We start from the raw sequence: 21,974 nt of genomic DNA on the forward strand, positions 1-21,974 counted from the left end.
AACATAAATGATCTTTTGGATAGGGTGGATGGCAATGTGCGGCTGTTTGCTGATGATGCTGTGGTGTACGGGAAGGTGTCGTCGTTGAGTGACTGTAGGAGGGTACTAGAGGACTTGGACAGGATTTGTGATTGGTGTAAAGAATAGCAGCTAACTCTAAATATAGATAAATGTAAATTAATGCAGATGAATAGGAAAAAGAATCCCGTAATGTTTGAATACTCCGTTAGTAGCGTAGCGCTTGACACAGTCACGTCGATTAATTATTTGGGCGTAACATTGCAGAGCGATATGAAGTGGGACAAGCATGTAATGACAGTAGTGGAGAAGGTGGATGGTCGTCTTCGGTTCATTGGTAGAATTTTGGGAAGATGTGGTTCATCTGTAAAGGATACCGCTTATAAAACACTAATACGACCTATTCTTTGTGGTGTCACCGCCAGACACCACACTTGCTAGGTGGTAGCCTTTAAATCGGCCGCGGTCCGTTAGTATACGGCGGACCCCCGTGTCGCCACTGTCAGTGATAGCAGACCGAGCGCCACCATACGGCAGGTCTAGAGAGACGTACTAGCACTCGCCCCAGTTGTACAGCCGACGTTCAAAGGTTCACTGACAACTACGTTCTCATTTGCGGAGATGATAGTTAGCATAGCCTTCAGCTACATTTGATACGACCTAGCAAGGCGCCGTATTCAATTGATAATTAATATTATGAAGCATGTACCGTAACGAGAGATGTTCTACAATTGTGGATTAAAGTTAAGTATTATATCAACTACGTACTTTATTTGCAATTCTCAAGATATTGTCCTGTTCCAGACCTCACGCCAGTCAGCGTGTAATTAAACGCGTGCAGTTCGGCCTCCTCAAGAAAAACAGTGTTGGCTCTTCTGCCAACACTACATTCTTGAGTACTGCTCGAGCGTTTGGGATCCCTATCAGGTCAGATTGAGGGAGGGCATAGAAGCAATTCAGAGGCGGGCTGCTAGATTTGTTACTGATAGGTTTGATTGTCACGCGAGTGTTACGGAAACGCTTCAGGAACTCGGGTGGGAGTCTCGGGAAGAAAGGAGGCGTTCTTTTCGTGAATCGCTACTGAGGAAACTTAGAGAACCAGCATTTGAGGCTGACTGCAGTACAGTTTTACTGCCGCCAACTTACATTTCGCGGAAAGACCACAAAGATAAGGTAAGAGAGATTAGGGCTCGTACAGAGGCATATAGGCAGTCATTTTTCCCTCGTTCTGTTTGGGAGTGGAACAGGGAGAGAAGATGCTAGTTGTGGTACGAGGTACCTTCCGCCACGCACCGTATGGTGGATGGCGGAGTATGTATGTAGATGTAGATGTAAGGTAATGTTGCGGGTTCTTTAATTTTTCAACTGTGTGTGTGAGAGCGATGGAGAACTTACTACTGTGTCATTGTATCCTTTCCGTCACCTGGTTCGCAGGTCTTCCATAAACGTTACACCATCTCAAAAATAAGGCATTGTTATTTTCTTCTCCATCTAACTACCACCTGGACGTTGCTTTCGTCTTCTACCTCATTAGACGACGTGAGCTGGCTGCTACGTACCCCAACTCGTATCTTGCTGCCCCTGGCGACCAGGTCCTTCCTCAGCCCTTCCAGGAGCACTCTGACTGCGTGCTTGCTGGCTCCGTACATGGCTCGGTCAGTGCCGAATGGCGGCAAGTGTCCCAAGTCACTGGAAAAACAAACTTTGTACATTAACAAGCACGTAGAAGTATGTAGGTCTGCAGGCTTTCGTTATCATTGAAGGTGAAATTTTCTGGACTATTAGGCCCATTATAGACTTTTTCCATTTATTCCATTACAGACTTTTTCTTTAGACACCTCTGCTAGGACCTTCATCAAGACTCTTTTGTTGTCCCTGGTTGGATGAACATTGTCTAAAACAAATATCGCGCTCATCGTAATATTAATAGGTGAACATGAAAATTGAAGTATTTATTTTTAGTATTAGTTATACAAGTAGGCCAATAAAACTTACATAATTCAAAGGGTACTTCGCCACATATGTGAACAAAGCAAAAATCGTGCTTACGTAGTTAGTAAGAGTGGTGAAAGGAATGGTGGTTTTGTATACACAGCTATGATGATACCTTCTTTACCACGCTTTAAAATCTACAATACGTGAACATCAAAAAGTGGATTGCTACCAACTTGTGCCCATGCATACCGATCATGTGCTATGGTAGAAATGACACACGAAAGCAACAATGTTTCGTGATATCGCAGTCTTGGGACCTTTATGTTCACATGGTTCATTTACAGAAACACACACATATCGGGCATTTATTCGTACCAGGCGACAACTACTAGGTCGATGATGTCAACACTGAAAATCAAAATATTGTATTAACTATGCATGTAAATAATGTTATATATTTGAGTTGTTATTTCGCTTACTTTTCTGTAAGAGGAACTTTGTGATTATTTGCACGTTACCAGAAAATTTGAAGTAAGTTCCTAATTTTTAATTTCTTCATTTTGAATAACTACGTGATCCGACTTTTCTTATTATATGGAAACTATATTTATTTTAGGCTATGCCCAGGGGGAGATAGCTAAAGGGTCAGACTGAAAGACAGAGGGAGACAATATTTACACAGATGAAGTATTAGGAATAACGTTGACATTGATGATGAAGTCCGCAGCCCGCGGTCTAGGCCGGCCGGAGTGGCAGTGCGGTTCTAGGCGCTACAGTCTGGAACCGAGCGACCGCAGGTTCGAATCCTTCCTCGAGCATGGATGTGTGTGATGTCCTTAGGTTAGTTAGGTTTAATTAGTTCTAGGCGACTGATGACCTCAGAAGTTAAGTCGCATAGTGCTCAGAGCCATTTGAACCAGCCCGCGGTCTAGTGGCTAGCGTTTCTACCTCTGGATCACGAGGTCCCGGGTTCGGTTCCCGGACGATTTGGGAATTTTCTCCGCCTGGGGACTGGGTGTTTGTGTTGTCCCCAATAGACTGCGTAAAAATTGTGACTTTGTACGGGCGCTGATGGCCTCACTGTTGAGCGCCCTACAAACCAAACATCATCATAATTGATAATGAAAATTCTGTTGTTGTTATGAAAGATACAATAAAATGTTCACTGAACATAATTACAAATAATTATACATGCGATTTGATAAATTTGCAGTGCAGGTTGTCGTAGTCGAAAACAATTCACATCTGAGCTTGCTTTATGTGATGCAACATCATTCACATTGTGTTGTCACAACGGAGAAACTAATTATTTTTCAATGCCGAGTATCAAAGACTCACTTGAAATGATGATCGAACAGTTAATGAGACACCAAAGAATTATTTCAACGATATAAGTAGCTTCAATGCAGGAGCTTCCATCGTCAGTTCTCAGGATAAAATTTCAGACGCAATTCTACATTGTGTATATCACTTTAAGGTTCACAATATTTTCTTATGAGAGATCAAGTCCATTGACATCTATGCAGTGTTGTTTACCATGTTATGGGAAGCTATATTTTTATGACACTGACAGTGCTTGCTATTCGCCCTTTCTTACTTTTTTCCAAATAGCGTTGAGGTAAGAACTAAAAATCTGCATGTGTTAGCGCGTAAGAGCTAGGAATCTGCATACGAATAAATTCCAGTTAGCTAAATAAAGAAATTGAACTTTCGTTACTTGAAAAACACATCTAGTCGAATTTCGACCACAGGTTATACTAGTTTATAAAAATGTCTTCTCCTGTAAATCCTTCAGGTTATCATTGATGGGTCATCGTCATTCAATTGCTTGTAGTGAAGAGGAAGGGGAAAGTGTACGTTTTTATTATTACACCCATTTACATCAGGACGGTTGTGGCCGGGGTACGGATTTTAATTGAAAGCCAAAGAATGTAATATTTACAGAAGGGAAGTCCAGGAAGCAGTTAAGACCGCGAAGAATGAATATAATTTCATTAGGGATGACAGCTATAGGCTCACAGATAGGAGGTTTCCCGCCATCAAGGACCTGACTACCGAGCCATGGTGCGCAAGGAATGCAAACAACGGTAGGGAAGCCACTGTGGTAGTACAGCAACAAAAACGTCTCGTTACATTCCCACTGCCTTTCACCACCATATCTATCCAATGATGTAATGAAGACACGTTTCTTGTAGTGGCCAGTTTCGCAGCAGCTGTATATAAATTGCGGTTGTTTCAAAGAAAATGCCTTTTCTGCATGCTGCACTTCGAAATTTTTATTTTTATTTATGCACCCAGACGCGTTTCGCCTTTTTTACAAGGCATCTTCAGTGGGTGTCCTGAAATATTACATGATTTATCCATTTTTACACATAGGTTATGATTTCACATCTAGGCTATAGATTTAAAAACAGTTCTTTAACGTTCTTTTTATGAAATGGAAAGGTACTTACAGCTAACTTATAATTCATTGCATCTAAGCAAACTTATTTTTCTCATTTGGCAACCAGCTGGACATCTTACAGTTCACTTTCAGTTCACTGTTTACGTTACACATCATTGCAACTGCCATCTTTTTAATACAGAGTTTCATTTGCTTTTCTAAGTGTTACCAACATTCTCAGTTTTCTGCATAATACGGAACGCCGTGCTGGATCCCAACGGTCTCGTATCACTAGCAGACGAGACGACAGGCATCTTATCCGCATGGCTGTAACGGATCGTGCTGCCACGTCTCGATCCCTGAGTCAACAGGTGGGGTCGTTTGCAAGACAACAACCATCTGCACGTACAGTTCGACGACATTTGCAGCAGCTTGGGCTATCAGCTCGGAGACCATGGCTGCGGTTACCCTTGACGCTGCATCACTGACAGGAGCGCGTGTGATGGTGTACTCAACGACGAACCTGGGTGCACGAATGGCGAAACGTCATTTTTTCGGATGAATCCAGGTTCTGTTTACAGCATCATGATGGTCACATCCGTGTTTGGTGACATCGCGGTGGACTCACGTTGCAAGCGTGTATTCGTCATCGCCATACTGGCGTATCACCCGGCGTGATGGTATGGGGTGCCATTGGTTACACGTCTCGGTCGCCTCTTGTTTGCATTGATGGCACTTTGAACAGTGGACGTTACATTTCAGATGTGTTACGACCTGTAGCTCTACCCTTCATTCGATCTCTGCTAAACCTTACATTTCAGCAGGATAATGCATGAACGCTCCACTTCTTCAGACATTTACAGGAGAAGACATTTTTATAAACTAGTATAACCTGTGGTCGAAATTCGACTAGATGTGTTTATCAAGTAACAAAAGTTCAATTTCTTTATTTAGCTAACTGGAAGTTATTCGTATGCAGATTCTTAGTTCTTACACGCTAACACATGCAGATTTTTAGTTATTACCTCAACGCTATTTGGAAAAGAGTAAAAAAGGGCGAAGAGCAAGCACTGTCAGTGTAGTAAGAATATAACTTCCCATAACATGGTAAACAACACTACATAGATGTCAATGGACCTGATCTCTCATAAGAATGTTTGTGTGTGTGTGTGTGTGTGTGTGTGTGTGTGTGTATTAGATAGGGAGATATTAAAAAAAAATCTTTCTCTCCCTCTCTAATATCATGTAATATTTCAGGACACCCACTGAAGATGCCTTGTAAAAAAGGCGTAACGCGTCTGGGTGCATAAATAAAAATAAAAACTTCGATGTGCAGCATGCAGAAAAGGCATTTTCTTTGAAACAACTGCAATTTATGTAATGAAGAATTTTACAAAGTGGGGGATAAGAAATAAAACCGTAAATTTTATCAATAACATTTTTCGTGGGGCGCTCAGTAAGTAACGCAACAAATTCTTTTGAGGGAGGACATCAAACAGAATAACCCGTTCAGAGTCCCAGAAGACCGTCGCCATGACTGTAACGGCTGAGAGTGCGACTTTAAATTTTTTTCGTCTGTGGAGAGGTGGTGTGGGGCCCCTCTATGTACTACCGTTTTGTTTCCGATTCAAAGTGATGAAGTTATGTTTCATTGCCTGCGACGATGTTCGGCAAAATATTGTCTCAAGCAGGCTCGTAAGGCGCAAGCAATTCCGCGCAGATGGTTTTCCTCTGCTCTTTATGGTCTTTCGTTAGTCGGTGAGGAACCCAGCGGTCTCACACCTCTGAGGACCCCAACTGATGGACGAGTGCGTCAGCAGTACCAACAGAGGCATCCAGCTGAGCAGCGAGGTGTTTGATTGTGGTCGGGCGATCACCTCGAATGAGAGTGTCCACATGCTCTGACACTGCTGGAGTCACAGCTGTGTGCGGCAGGCCGGCACGCGGGAGACAGGAGAGGGTTGCGCCACCTTGTTGCGATGATGACAGACGCCTCGCCCAACGACTCAGTGTGCTTTTGCTCACTGCCACGTCTTCCTAGGCATTATTTAAGCGCCTGTGAATGTCTGCGATGCTCTGGTTTCCCGCCAAAAGAAATACACTACTGGCCATTTAAATTGCTACACCAAGAAGAGATGCAGATGATAAACGCGTATTCATTGGACAAATATATTATACTAGAACTGACATGTGATTACATTTTCACGCAAATTGGGTGCATAGATCCTGAGAACACAGTACCCTGAGCAACCACCTCTGGCCGTAATAACGGCCTCGTTACGCCTGGGCATTGAGTCAAACAGAGCTTGGATGGCGTGTACAGGTACAGCTGCCTATGCAGCTTCAACACGATACCACAGTTCATCAAGAGAAGTGACTGGCGTATTGCGACGAGCCAGTTGCTCGGCCACCATTGACCAGACGTTTTCAATAGGTGAGAGATCTGGAGAATCTGCTGGCCAGGGCTGCAGTCGAGCATTTTTTGTATCCAGAAAGCCCCATACAGGACCTGCAACATGCGTTCGTGCATTATCCTGCTGAAATGTAAGGTTTAGCAGAGATCGAATGAAGGGTATAGCTACGGGTCGTAACACATTTGAAATATAACGTCCACTGTTCAAAGTGCCGTCAATGTGAACAAGAGGTGACCGAGACGTGTAACCAATGGCACCCCATACCATCACGCCTGGTGATACGCCAGAATGGCGATGACGAATACACGCTTCCAATGTGCGTCCGCCGCGATGTCACCAAACACGGATGTGACCATCATGATGCTGTAAACAGAACCTGGATTCATCTGAAAAAATGACGTTTCGCCATTCGTGCACCCAGGTTCGTCGTTGAGTACACCATCACAGGCGCTCCCGTCTGTGATGCAGCGTCAAGGGTAACCGCAGCCATAGTCTCCGAGCTGATAGTCCAAGCTGCTGTAAACGTCGTCGAACTGTTCGTGCAGACGGTTGTTGTCTTGCAAACGTCCCCATCAGTTGACTCAGAGATCGAGACGTGGCTGCACCATCTGTTACAGCCATGCGGATAAGATGCCTGTCATCTCGACTGCTAGTGATACGATGCCGTTGGGATCCAGCGCGGCGTTCCGTATTACCCTCCTGAACCCACCGATTCCATATTCTGCTAACAGTCATTGGATCTCGACCAACGCGAGCAGCAATGTCGCGATACGATAAACCGCAATGGCGATAGGCTACAATCCGACCTTTATCAAAGTCGGAAACGTGATGGTATGCATTTCTCTTCCTTACACGAGGCATCACAACAACGTTTTACCAGGCAACGCCGGTAAACAGTTCTTTGTGTATGAGAAATGAGTTGGAAACATTCCTCATGTCAGCACGTTGTACGTGTCGCCACCGGCGCCAACCTTGTGTGAGTGCTCTGAAACGGTTATCATTTGCATTTCACAGCATCTTCTTCCTGTCGGTTAAATTTCGCGTCTGTAGCACGTCATCTTCGTGGTGTAAAAATTTTAATAGCCAGTAGTGTACAATGACATGCTCTCTGCTTGGAACGTAGCTCTGTTACAGACGTCATTTTGAAGGCTACGCATAGCGCCGCCACCTATCGGAACTCAGTGAAACTATAGGAACTGAAGCAGGAATATTCCGCGATGTCCCACAACAAATTCCGTATTTTTTCAACTGGAATTGGCTGAGCAAAAAATGTATAATTTATTGAACGCCCCTCGTCATTATGTAAGCTTCAGCAAGGGACTTCGAAGATGAATTAAAAGAAAGGGATTGTATATTAAAAAGCGGCTATAAAATGTACATCAACAAATGTAAAACAGGGGTTACGGAATGTATTCAAACCACGCGGTGCTGAGGGAATCAGATTTGAAAATTAGGCACTGAAAGTAATAGATAAGTTCTGTTGTATGTGGAACAAAGCAACTGATAACGCAACTAAACAGGATGTATAACACAAAATCGCCTTCACAAGAAAACTTTTCTCAAGAGGAGAAATAATTTAATATTCAGGAGGAATTTAAGTTTTAAGAAATCTTTGCTAAAAAGTATTTATATAGAGTGTACCCTATACCAAATGTAACATGGATAATAAGCAGTACAGACAAAAAAGCGAATAATAGAAGCTGAAGACTAGATTCGTAGATCGAATAATTGACGGAGGGTTACTGCATCAAATTAGAGATGATAAAGCTTTATGGCACAACTTGTCTGGAAAAAGGGATAGGTTGAGCCGTTAAGGAAGAATTAAATTCGTAAAGTGGAAGAAGACATAGGGGCAAAATTTGACACAGGTCAAGACTACAGTGAGCAGATTGAAGTGAATGTACAGGGGTTGGACAAAAGTATGGAAACACCGTGAGAAATGCATACTCCAACATAAATGGAGATGCTAGCCCAGACGAACTGAAAACGTGAAATATGTGTAAGGTTCTCATATGTTTTCTGATATTGTAAATAATTTACCTCTACTGTACTGGGACAAAGATGAATCAGCGCAATGTAGGAGTAGTGAATAAGATCATTGACTCTGTAGTTAGTTTTATCTATGGTTAACTTGTTAGTGAATTGCGCAACGCTGGGACATTCTTACTTGGGGCACAGTAGCGAGCAGTTGAGTCCTTCAGAGAATGAGACCTGTTTTCTGTGTTAAAAAAAAATGGTTCGAATGGCTCTGAGCACTATGGGACTTAACTTCTAAGGTCATCAGTCCCCTAGAACTTAGAACAACTTAAATCTAACTAACCTAAGGACATCACACACATCCATGCCCGAGGCAGGATTCGAACCTGCGACCGTAGCGGTCACGCGGTTCCAGACTGTAGCGCCTAGAACCGCTCGGCCACTCTTGCCGGCTGTTTTCTGTGTATTTTGGGTAAGCCACCTAGAATAATTTACTATGAAGGTGAAAAGACTGATGTATAATACTTTCTTGTTCTTATATTGATGAAGATTTTGGAGGAATTTGAAAGGCATGTCTATAGTTATTGTAATGAGAGAATTTTGTAATTGTTAAAATGGTTCAAATGGCTCTGAGCACTATGGGACTCAACTGCTGTGGTCATCAGTCCCCTAGAACTTAGAACTACTTAAACCTAACCAACCTAAGGACATCACACACATCCATGCCCGAGGCAGGATTTGAACCTGCGACCGTAGCAGTCGCACGGTTCCGGACTGCGCGCCTAGAACCGCGAGACCACCGCGGCCGGCTTGTAATTGTTAGACTCATCTAATGTAGTGCAGTATTTTTGTCAATAACCAGTGTTTGATTTCTTTGACGTGTACCCACCTTCAAAATTCATAGAAAGTTTTGAATTTTTAAACACTGTGCATTCCACCTTGCGCCACACGAAACAGCAGATTGTTACTGACAAAAAGAACTTGGAGTAGATTCTTTATCTTTAGCTGCTGCCGCTGCTGATTTGTACTTGCTTTCGAGAACGTCAGTACTCCATGCACAAAAAACAACATACTGAGCATGAAGTAAGTCACTTTTATTTCAGGGCAGATATCACCTTGCATTACTGAGCAAACAGTGTGTAATCAGCATTGTTAGGTGTCGTGCTAGCAACTGCATTAATTTTCAGTGAACAGTGTTGGTAATTTCAAACAGTTATTTCCTTCCGAGAAGAGAAATAATTTATTTTTGTGAATAGTTTTAGTCTAACTTTGCACTTCATTTTAAGCATAATGTGCTTCGGTACTGAATTTTAGTTATATACACTGAAGCGTCAAAGAAAGTGGTACAGGCGTGGTTATTCAAATACAGAAATACCGCGCTGCGGTCGGCAACGCCTATGTAAGTGAACGACTGTCTGCCGTAGTTGTTAGATCGGTTACTGCTGCTACAATGGCAGGTTATCAAGATTTCAGTGAGTTCGAACGTGGTGTTATAGTCGGCGCACGAGCGATGGGACACAGCATCTCTGAAGTAGCAGTGAAGTGAGGATTTTCCCGTACGACCATTTCAGGAGTGTACCTTGAATATCAGGAATCCGGTTAAACGTCAAATCTGTGACATCGCTGCGGCTGGAAAAAGATTCTGCAAGAACGGGACCAATGAAGTCTGAAGTGAATCGTTCAACGTGACAGAAGTGCAGCCCTTCCGCAAATTGCTGCAGATTTCAATGTTGGGCCACGAACAAGTGTCACCGTGCGAACCATTCAACGAAACATCATCCATCTGGGCTTTTGTTGCCGAAGATTCAATAGTGTACCCTTGATCATTGCACGACACAAAGCTTTACGCCTCGCCTGGACCCATCAACATCGACATTGAATTGATGATGACTGGAAAACACGTTGCCTGGTCGGACGAGTCTCGTGTCAAATTATATCGAGCGGGTGGACGTGTACGGGTATGGAGACAACTTCATGAATACATGGACCCTGCATGTTCAAGCCGATGGAGGCTCTGTAACGGTGTGGGGCGTGTGCAGTGGGAGTGATATGGGACCCCTGATACGTCTAGGTACGACTTTGGCAGGTGACACGTACGTAAGCATCCCGTCTGATCGCCTGCATGGATTCATGTCCATCGTGCATTCGACGGACTTGGGCAACTCCAGCAGGACAATGCGACACCGCAAAAGTCCAGAATTGCTACAGAGTGGCTCCAGGAACACTCTTTTGCGTTTAAACACTTCCGCTGACCACTAGACTCCCCAACTAGGCATTATTGTACATATCTGGGATGCATTGCAACGTGCTGTTGAGAAGAGATCTCCACCCACTCGAACACTTACGGATTTGTGGACAGCCCTGCCGGATTCATGGTATCAGTTCCCTCCAGCACTACCTCATACATTAGTCGAGTCCATGCCATGTCGTGTTACGGCACTTCTGTGTGCTTTCAGGGACCCTACACAAAATTAGGCAGGTGTACCACTTTCTTTGGCTCTAAAGTGTAGTTTTCACTGAGCACACGGTTAGTTTCTTTTGGCATTTAATGAAATTCATTTACTTTATTTAAAATTTTGCATTTCATGAAATTCAAGATTTATTTCACAACACTATTCACATGCACAACACAGCACCAATCAACAGCCAATTTTGCTCAGCAATTGAGGAGAAAGTTTTAAAAATCAGTGTATTCAGATCTGACACAGACAGCAAAAATGTTATAGAAAGCTTATACACGGAGCAATGGAAAACGTCATTTGGTCGGATGACCCTTATTTCCATTGTTTCCGACGTCTGGCCGAGTTTACATCCCAAGAGTGAAGCGTGGCGTGGGTTCGGTGATGATTTGGGCAGATATATCGCCGTATTCCATGGGCCTCATGGTTGCTCAACAAGTTCGCATTGCTGTCAAGGATTATGCGACCATTTCGGCTGCTCACGTCCACCACTTTGTACAACGTTTGTCCACCAACGGTGATGCTGTGTTCCAAGACGACAGGGCTCCTTTTCAAACAGCTCGCGCCGTCCAGGAATAGTTTACGCAGCACGGGGATGAATTGTCGCATCACCCATGGTCACAATAGTCACCAGATCTCAACATTATTAAGTCTTGTGTAAGTAGGCTGTTTAGGTTTTTATATTGGTAACGTCAAGTAGCGCTCTGTATGAAAATCACTGGATGTGCTGTGTGCAGTCTGTGGCTGGTTGGCATTGTTGTAATATTCGTTATTGTAGTGTTGGGCAGTTGGCTGTTAACAGCGCGTAGCGTTGCGCAGTTGCAGGTGAGCCGCCAGCAGTGGTGGATGTGGGGAGAGAGATGGCGGAGTTTTGAGAGCGGATGATCTGGACGTGTGTCCATCAGAGTCAGTAAATTTGTAAGACTGGATGTCATGAACTGCTATATATATATATATATATATATATATATATATATATATATATATATATATATATATATATATATATTGACTTTTGAACACTATTAAGGTAAATAATTTGTTTGTTCTTTATCAAATTCTTTCATTTGCTAACTACGCCTATCAGTAGTTAGTCCCTTCAGTAGTTAGAATCTTTTATTTAGCTGGCAGTAGTGGCGCTCGCTGTATTGCGGTAGTTCGAGTAACGAAGATTTCTGTGAGGTAAGTGATTGATGAAAGCTATAGATTATTGTTAGTCAGGGCCATTCTTTTGTAGGGATTTTTGAAAGTCAGATTGCGTTGAGCTAAAAATATTATGTGTCAGTTTAGTGTTGATCAGGACAGGTAAAGGGCGAAACGTCTGAGTACGTTCAGTTCTGCTCAGCTGTTTGAAAATCAAATAATGTAAGAAGTTTATCAGCATAGTAATTCATTAAATTTTCAAAGGGGACGTTTCACTTGGTAATCTACTTTGGAGAGAAGGGTTGGTGATAGCTGTCCACCTCCATCACCTTTAACTCAACTTGCTAGTATTCCTTGAGAATCATACAGGACCTGTATTTATCCATTACCAGACGACTGGAAGCTGTTTTAAATGAATGAATTATCGGTATTCTTATATTTTTGTGCAAGCCGTGTGGGGTGCAATAGTTACACACAGATGAAGAGATCTGCAGAGAATAGACCAACATGGAAAGTTACTTCCAACAAGTTTTAGGACTGCAGAGCACGAAAACAACAGTATCTTCTACAGGGCGATTCTTATAAACGTTTAGAAAACCACAAAGCGACGTATATAACGCTGGGACAAGAAATTTAATAAGAAACACGTGGGGCCGCAAATGTCAGGTAATACCTCAAAATTGTATAGCAATTATTGAACACGTGACGTCACCAGATAACGTACCTCGGCGCACGTTTATTGGACATCCAAAATACGAATGGTATTTTCTAGCACGGACGTGAAAGGATGACTGAGCTACGAAATACTTGCATTCAAGCAAATAGTGCACATTTCGCACACATTTTGTAATTTTCGTCTGTTGCAAACGCAGAAGTTAAGAAATTATTGTCCTCGCAGTAATCAAGCACAAGCTGTTCTTATTTCGTGTTTCTTTGCTTTTTCCTCCTTTGTTTTCACAGGATTGATTTAGTAAAGAAATCTTAGGTCATTTACTGGTAGCGACGCAGTTCGGAAGCTTACACTGAGGTGAAAAGCCGGCCGCGGTGGTCTCGCAGTTCTAGGCGCTCAGTCCGGAACTGCGCGACTGCTACGGTCGCAGGTTCGAATCCTTCCTCGGGCATGGATGGGTGTGATGTCCTTAGGTTAGTTAGGTTTAGGTAGTTCTAAGTTCCAGGGGACTGATGACCACAGATGTTAAGTCCCATAGTGCTCAGAGCCATTTGAACCATTTTTTGAGGCGAAAAAAGTCATGGGGCACCTAATATGGTGCATGGCGTAGTGCAGCATCTCGACGTGGCATGGGCTCAACAAGTCGTTGAAAGTCCTCATCAGAAATACTGAGCTGTGCTGCTTGTATAGCCCTCCATAACTGCGAAAATGTTGCTGGTGCAGGATTTTGTGCACGAACTATCCTCTCGATTATGTCCCATAAATGTTTGACTGAATTCATGCCAGGCGGTCAGGGAGGCCCAACCATTCGCTCAGGCAGTCCACAATGTTCTTCAGACCAACCGTGAATAACTGTGCCCCAGTGGCATGGAGCATCGTCATTCATAAAAGTTCCATCCTTGTCCGGCTGCAAATGGTCTCCAAGTAACCAAACATAACCATTTCCAGTCAATTATGGATTCAGTTGGACCAGAGAACCCAGTCCATTCCATGTGAACACAGCCCACACCATCGTGGAGGCAGCGCCAGCTTGCACAGTGCCTTTGCTGACAACTTGGTTCAAATGGTCCAAACGGCTCTGAGGACCATGGGACTTACCATCTGAGGTCATCAGTCCCCTAGAACTTAGAACTACTTAAACCTAGCTAACCTAAGGTCATCACACACATTCATGCCAGGGGCAGGATTCGAACCTGCGACCGTAGCAGCCGCGTGGTTCCAGACTGACAGCTTGGGTCCATGGTTTCCTGGGCTGTACGCCACACTCTAACCCTAATATGAACTCTAACCAATTACAATCGGGACTCATCTGAGCAATCGACGGTTTTCCAGTCGTCCACGGTCCATCCGATATTGTCACGAGCCCAGGAGAAGCGCTGCATGCGATGTCGCGCTGTTAGCAAAGCCACTAGCGCCGGCCGTCTCCTGCCATAGCCCATGAAATCCAAATTTCGCCTCACTGTTTTCACGGATACATTCATCGTACGTCCAGCACTGATTTCTGCAGTTATTCCACGCAGTGCTGCTTGTCTGTTAGCACTGACAACTATAAGCAAACGCCACTGCTCTCGGCCGATAAGTTGAAGGGCGACGGGCACTGCGTTGTCCGTGGTGCCAGGTAATGCCTGAAATGTGGTACTCTGGGCGAGATGAGGTTAACTGTGTCAATGTGAGCTATTAATGTGGGATTTCCAAGAGAGGCAGCGGCCTGCAATACACCTGTGTTACGTGCGCATAGCACTATAGACCAGGTGCATACTATACCTTCAGTTTTGTTTTCTTGCTATGATGCTCGATTGTCCATCTTTCCTTTCACCCTCACAACTCCAGTGTGGGAGAGTGTGATTTTCTTAACTTCTACAGGATCTCTGGAACGAGTGGAGAACAGTTGCTTCATTGCATGTGATTCCTTAACCTACTAGGAGGGGGAGATACAGAACTGTTTCTCGTGCTGCTTTGCAGTCCTTTTTTAGCAGTTGTGGTCACCCTCTATCCAATTATTTTTTGTCTCTGCCTCCATTATTTCACCTCATTACCATGCCTATCACAGTAGTCTTTTTTTCTATTCTTCTACCTCAAACAGGACTGGATATATAATCTTTGCCATTATTACATATTGAAGCATTATGTTTCCCTTCATTCAGTGTTATCTCAATATGACTCATAGTTTCCATGGCTCTGCTGTTTGGTGAGGGCCTACTTGTTCTTGCCTCACACTCAGCTGATGATTCTCCACCATTCTGATTGTGAATAGGTTGTGGAATTGCAGATTATGCATGCGTAATCAGCTTCCCTTGCACCCCACTACACTTTGCGCAGTGTTGCGACGTAGCTATCCGCCGTGTCTCCTTCACGATGTGGAAGGCCGTGAGCCAGCTGCATGGGTATGGGCGAGTGCTCGCTCACGCAGTTGCGAGTGAGAGAATTTCCAGTCGAGCGATTTCGAGGCTTGTGGAAAGCAAGTGATGTGGAGAACGAGTGTCGCTCGCACTGCTTCTCCACGCGGATGCAGTGCTCTGTAACTTATTGTTACGTAACACTGAACACATACGGATCGTCATGAAGGATGCAGAGAATACTGACCGCAAGGTCGTTGTAGCCAGACTGGATACCGAAACATCCAAATCCACCAAAAATAGAAGCTAATATATCTGTTTAAAAAAGCGAATAAAAATTCACTTGCCGCCTTTCTCAGAAACAGTCTCCACTTCTTTCAGTCTGACTATATAAGCTTGGACCAGATGTGGTTTCAATTCAAAGAAATAATATCGACAACACTTGAGAGCTATATACCGATAAGATATGGCGTTGATCCCCCATGGTACACAAAACAGATCAGAACACTGTTGCAGAAGCAACGAAAAAGGAGTGTCGATTTTGGGCGAACGCAAAATCACCAGCGCGAAGTTCAGTGTTTTTAATAGTTCACATGACAAAACTTCGTCTCATAATCTGGCAGAAAATGCAAAGAGATTCTGGTCGTATGTAAATCACACGAGCGGCAAGACGCAGCCAATACCGTCACTGCATCATATCGATGTCGATGTTACTGATGACACTGTGACTAAAGCAGAGTTCCTAAGCACGATTTTCCGAAACTCCTTCCCCAAAGAAGTCGAAGTAAATGTTCCAGAATTTCTATCAACAACAAATTCCTGCATGAGTAACTTAGATGTGGATACCCTCTGTGCAGCGAAGCAGCATAAATCACTTAATAAAGGCAATGCCTCTGGTCCAGATTGTATACCGATTCCTTTCTGTGTTTGCTGATCCAATACATCCATTCCTAGCATTCATGTATAGCCGCTCGCTCGTCGAGAGATACGTACCTAAAGACTGGAATATTGCACAGGTCACTCCAATTCTCAGAAAAGGAACAGGAGTAGCCCAATGAATTATGGACCAATATCACTGACGTTGTAATTCTTCACGCTTTCCCGGCGATCTGTTGACATCTTGGATATTCGGGAATCCAGCTGGATGTTCACGTCGTTCTCGCACGATATTTAAACAGTGTGCCTCGCTGTCTTCTTCAGGTGCCACCTGAGACTGGTCCTTGGGTCGATCGAGTCCATTATTTATGCCTGGAAGGAGCTGGGCGTTCCATAATCGTTGCGCTCAGAGTCGATGTTCCGTCTGCGGTTCGCGCCCGCCAAACGCGGCTACATTGGTCCTCTCTGGTCGCCGGTGTTCGACCGCCGTCCACGCCCGGCCTGGCCGTCTTCTGAAGTCGACTTCATGATCTGGGGTGTGTCAAATCTGGTCTCTAATGGCCGACACCTTGTTTCACGGCTGTTCTCTCGGTCTCCACTTCTATTTCTTGTAGAATCCCGGAGCGTCCTGCGTTGAGTTTTCACAAGCTCAAGCTCTGGATTCCAGGCAGTGCTGATTTAGTATCTCGAGTCACGGTTGATTAGATTGTCTGTGACCTTAATCTCAATGGCTTCTTTAATGTAAATTAAACAGAATATGACAGAAAGGTGCAACAACTTCTGGAGGATCCTGCATACAGGTCAATAGGAAGCGACCCTACAGAGAAAGTGGACAAAAAGACCAGGGCTCTGTTGAAGGGGACGGGCCTGTCTGAACAACTCGTCAAGAAGCTGCGGCCAAAAGCGCCAGCACCACCTAGACTGTATGGACTCCCCAAGGCCAACAAGGATGGGGTTCCTCTGCGACCTTTTGTCAGCAGCATTGGCGCAGCAACCTACCGTACTGCGAAATACCTGAAGAAGATGTTGACACCACATGTGGGTAAATGTGCACATCACATCCGGAACTCAGAGGATTTACTGCAACGGCTGAGCAAGCAACACATCACAGACACAGACATCATGGTTAGTTTCGATGTAGTGTCTCTCTTCACACAGGTACCATTGAAGGAGTCACTTGAGCTTATTGGGGAGAAGTTCGATGGGGCTCTCCTTGACCTATTCAGGCATGTACTGACCTCGAGGTACTTTCTATATGGAGGTCAATTTTACGAACAAACAGAAGGGGTGGCGATGGGCAGCCCTCTATCACCAGTGGTGGCGAACCTATTTTTGGAAAGGTTTGAAGAGGAGGCACTCTCTTCAGCCACATATCAACCCAAGTGCTTTTTTTAAGGTATGTGGATGATAACTTTGTCATCTAGCCCCATGGTAGGGAGACGTTAGATGAATTCCTGCCACATCTGAACTCTTGCCATCCGAATATTCAGTTCACAATGAAAATGGAGAAGGATGGACTACTTCCGTTCTTGGATGTTCTAGTGAAGAGAAAGGCAGATGGCACATTTGGGCACAGTGTGTACCACAGACCTATGCACACTGACTTATACCTACAAGGCAGCAATTGCCACCATCCGGCGCAGAACAATGAAGTGCTCAAAACCCTGGTCCACAGAGCACAAACTCTGTCAGATCCTGATAGTTTGGCCACAGAAATATAACATATACGATCAGTGTTCAGCAAGAGTCGGTACTCCTCTAGAGATATCCAGAAGGCACTTCAACCTGCCAATCAGCCAAAGGAACCGAAAGAAGTACCGGAGGAGGCAAAGAAGATGGCATACCTGCCATACGGCGGACCTATCTCTGCCAAAATCAGCAGGATTCTCCAGAAATATGACATCAAGAGCATATTTTGCCCACCCATCAAAATTGGGGCTATGCTGGGGAATGTGGGGAATGTGAAAGATGACCTGTGGCTGCAGAAGACAGATATTTACAACATACCATGCCAGAGTGGGATGTCATGACCAGAACTGTGGACATCAGGTGTAAAGAACACCAGCGACATACCAGACTCAGACAGGCAACCAGATCATCCATAGCAGAGCATTGTCTGGAACTTGGTCATTCAATGGATTACAATGACACCAAGATTGTGACACAGACCTCAATATTTTGGGACAGTGCCATTAAAGAAGCCATTGAGATTAAGGTCACAGACAGTCTAATCAACCGTGACTCAGGTTACCAAATCAGTACTGCCTGGAATTCAGCGCTTGAGGTTGTGAAAACTCAACGCAGGACACTCCGGGATTCTACAAGAAATAGAAGTGGAGACCGAGAGAACAGAAGTGAGACAATGTGTCGGACATTAGAGACCAGATTTGACACACCCCAGATCATGAGTTCAGAAGACAGCCAGGCCGGGCGCAGACGGTGGTCGGAACACCGGCGACCAGAGAGGGCCAATGCAGCCGCGTCTGGCGGGCGCGGACCGCAGACGGAACACACGACACAGCGCGGACCGATTATGGAGCGCCCAACACGAAACGGAAGTGGAAATCATAGTAACAGTCATGAGACAGAGTGCCCAACATCTCAGATCGGGTCTGACACACCTCAGATGACGACCACAACCGTTGAGGACGGCCAAAACGGGCGCGGACGCCAGTCGGAACATCCGCGACTGGAGGGGGTCCATTGAAGCCGAGTCTGACGGGCGCGGGCCACAGATGGAACACTCGACTCGGCGCGGACCGATCAGGGAACGCCCAGCTCCTTCCAGGAATAAATACTGGACTCGATCGACCCAAGGACCAGTCTCAGGTAGCACCTGAAAAAGACAGCGAGGCACGCTGTTGAAATATGGTGCGAGAACGACGCGAACATCCAGCTGGATTCCCGAATATCCAAGATGTCATCACTAACGTTGCTTTGCAGTAGGATTTTGGAACATGTAATCGTCGAAAGATACGCACCTAAAGACTGGAAAATTGCACAGGTCATTCCAATACTCAAAAAAGGAACAGGAGTAACCCAGTGAATTATGGACCAATATCACTAACGTTGCTTTGCAGTAGGGTTTTGGAACATGTACTGTGTTCGAACGTTATGAATGACCTCGAAGAAAACGATTTATTGACAAATAGCCAACACAGATTCAGAAAACATCGTTCATGTGAAACATGACCAGCTCTTTAATGTCACAAGGTAATTGCTATCGACAAGGGATGCCAAATTGAATCCGCTATTTTTAAATTTCCAGAAGCTTTTTGACACCGTCCATGACAAGTGACTTCTAATCAAACTGCGTATCTATGGAGCATCGTCAGAAATGTCATAGTTCGTAGTAATTGAGGGAAACCAATCTAGTAAAACAGAAGTAGACTCATCTTCCGACATTCATGTACGCAGGACATGTAGATTAGCATGTTCTGCTGAAATGATTAACATTTTAGTCACCTCGATTCAGCATGTGTCCTGTTTAGTAGGTACAGAGTCTGCCATAGGCCGTGATAACTTGATCCACGAGTGATGGCACCGACGCGTTTAAGGCGCGAATGGCGTCCTGTGGTATAGCCATCCATGTTGCATTTACCTGGTTCCAAAGTTCATATGTGGTGGTTGGCAATGAGCCACAGCGCTGCTTCCGTCGTTTCACCACATTCCACACATTTTCGACTGGCGACAAGTCTGATCATCTGGCGGGCCAGCACAAAAGGCTGACATCCTGTGACAGCAAGAAGGCACGTATTCGTACAGCGACATGTGGTCGTGCATTGTCTTGCTGAAAAATGGCGTCTGGAGCGTTGTGCTGAAATGTTATGGCTATGGGTTGCAGGACGTCATTCACGTAAGTCACAGTGGTCACAGTGCCCTGGACATGCAACATCCGTGGTTAGTGGTTGCACGCAATAGCAATCCACACCACAAGGCCTTGAACTGGTGCTGTATGTCTTGTGCAAATGAAGTCACTGTCATGCCACTCTGCCCCGTCTGCGGCTAACTAAAATGCGTCCATAATTTTCAAACAGACAGAACCTGGATTCATCCTAAAACACTCTCTGATGCCGTTTTTGTTCCCAGTGATATCTTTCCACACACCATTGCCATCTAGCATGTTTCTGTACATTTGTCAAAGGCAGAGGTGGAGAAGTGGACGACGCGCACGAAACCTACGCTGTAATATATGGCGACGGGCTGTCACCCCTGATAATGTACGACGTATTACCCTGTTCCACTGATGTGCCAGAGCCGAGGAGGACGCAGATCTGTCCTGCACTGGCATTCAGATGACGTGTCGATCATCTCGGGAGGATGGTCTGGTTGGTGCGACATCTAGTAGTGCTCTACGGCTTTCGCTGAACCATTCTGCGCACACCTGTTCCACAGCCTAAACACTTTCTCCCATACGTGTAGCAATTTCATGGATGGATGCATCAAATTCTCTCAGGCCAATATCGCACCCTTTTTGAAACTCACAGATTTGACGGTACGGTTGGCGCATACGTCTGCGAGACATCCTGCACGTCCTCTTAAATCACACTGATACATTACCTTCGACTTATAACGACAATGAGAGTCGCAGACACATTTTGCCGGTGCGTGGTGTTGCACCGTGATGTCGATGTTGACCTTGAACCCGTGGGTCGAGATGGCTCAAATGCTAATCATTTCTGCAGAATGTACTGATGTACATGTCCTGTGAGTATGAACGCCCTGCCTCTAGTCGTTCAAAGTGTTCTTTCAGTACATGAGTGTAATATCTGGCGTTCTTGAAAGAAAAGTCATAGGCCTTCTGTTCCGGTTCTATACAGGGTGTTACAAAAAGGTACGGCCAAACTTTCAGGAAACATTCCTCACACACAAATAAAGAAAAGATGTTACGTGGACTTGTGTCCGGAAACGCTTAACTTCCATGTTAGAGCTCATTTTAGTTTCGTCAGTATGTACTGTACTTCCTCGATTCACCACCAGTTGGCCCAATTGAAGGAAGGTAATGTTGACTTCGGTGCTTGTGTTGACATGCGACTCATTGCTCTACAGTACTAGCATCAAGCACATCAGTACGTAGCATCAACAGGTTAGTGTTCATCACGAACGTGGTTTTGCAGTCAGTGCAATGTTTACAAATGCGGAGTTGGCAGATGCCCATTTGATGTATGGATTAGCACGGGGCAATAGCCGTGGCGCGGTACGTTTGTGTCGAGACAGATTTCCAGAACGAAGGTGTCCCGACAAGAAGACGTTCGAAGCAATTGATCGGCGTCTTAGGGAGCGCGGAACATTCCAGCCTATAACTCGCGACTGGGGAAGACCTAGAACGACGAGGACACCTGCAATGGACGAGGCAATTCTTAGTGCAGTTGACGATAACCCTAATGTCAGCGTCAGAGAAGTTGCTGCTGTACAAGGTAACGTTGACCACGTCACTGTATGGAGAGTGCTACGGGAGAACCAGTTGTTTCCGTACCATGTACAGCGTGTGCAGGCACTATCAGCAGCTGATTGGCCTCCGCGGGTACACTTCTGCGAATGGTTCATCCAACAATGTGTCAATCCTCATTTCAGTGCAAATGTTCTCTTTACGGATGAGGCTTCATTCCAACGTGATCAAATTGTAAATTTTCACAATCAACATGTGTGGGCTGACGAGAATCGGCACGCAATTGTGCAATCACGTCATCAACACAGATTTTCTGTGAACGTTTGGGCAGGCATTGTTGGTGATGTCTTGATTGGGCCCCATGTTCTTCCACC

At 44.9% G+C, this 21,974-nt stretch overlaps 1 protein-coding gene across 1 annotated transcript in view; it reads right to left on the reverse strand.

Moving 5' to 3' along the window:
• LOC124595704 (dehydrogenase/reductase SDR family member 11-like) overlaps nt 1-21,974 on the reverse strand; it is a 54,303-nt gene that overhangs the window by 14,574 nt on the left and 17,755 nt on the right. Inside the window, exon 4 of the mRNA XM_047134570.1 lies at nt 1,578-1,707. Within this exon, the coding sequence (XP_046990526.1) occupies nt 1,578-1,707 (130 nt within the window). The remainder of the gene's footprint in view (nt 1-1,577; nt 1,708-21,974) is intronic.

Source organism: Schistocerca americana, chromosome 2 (genome assembly GCF_021461395.2).
Source record: "Schistocerca americana isolate TAMUIC-IGC-003095 chromosome 2, iqSchAmer2.1, whole genome shotgun sequence".
NCBI lineage: Eukaryota > Metazoa > Arthropoda > Insecta > Orthoptera > Acrididae > Schistocerca > Schistocerca americana.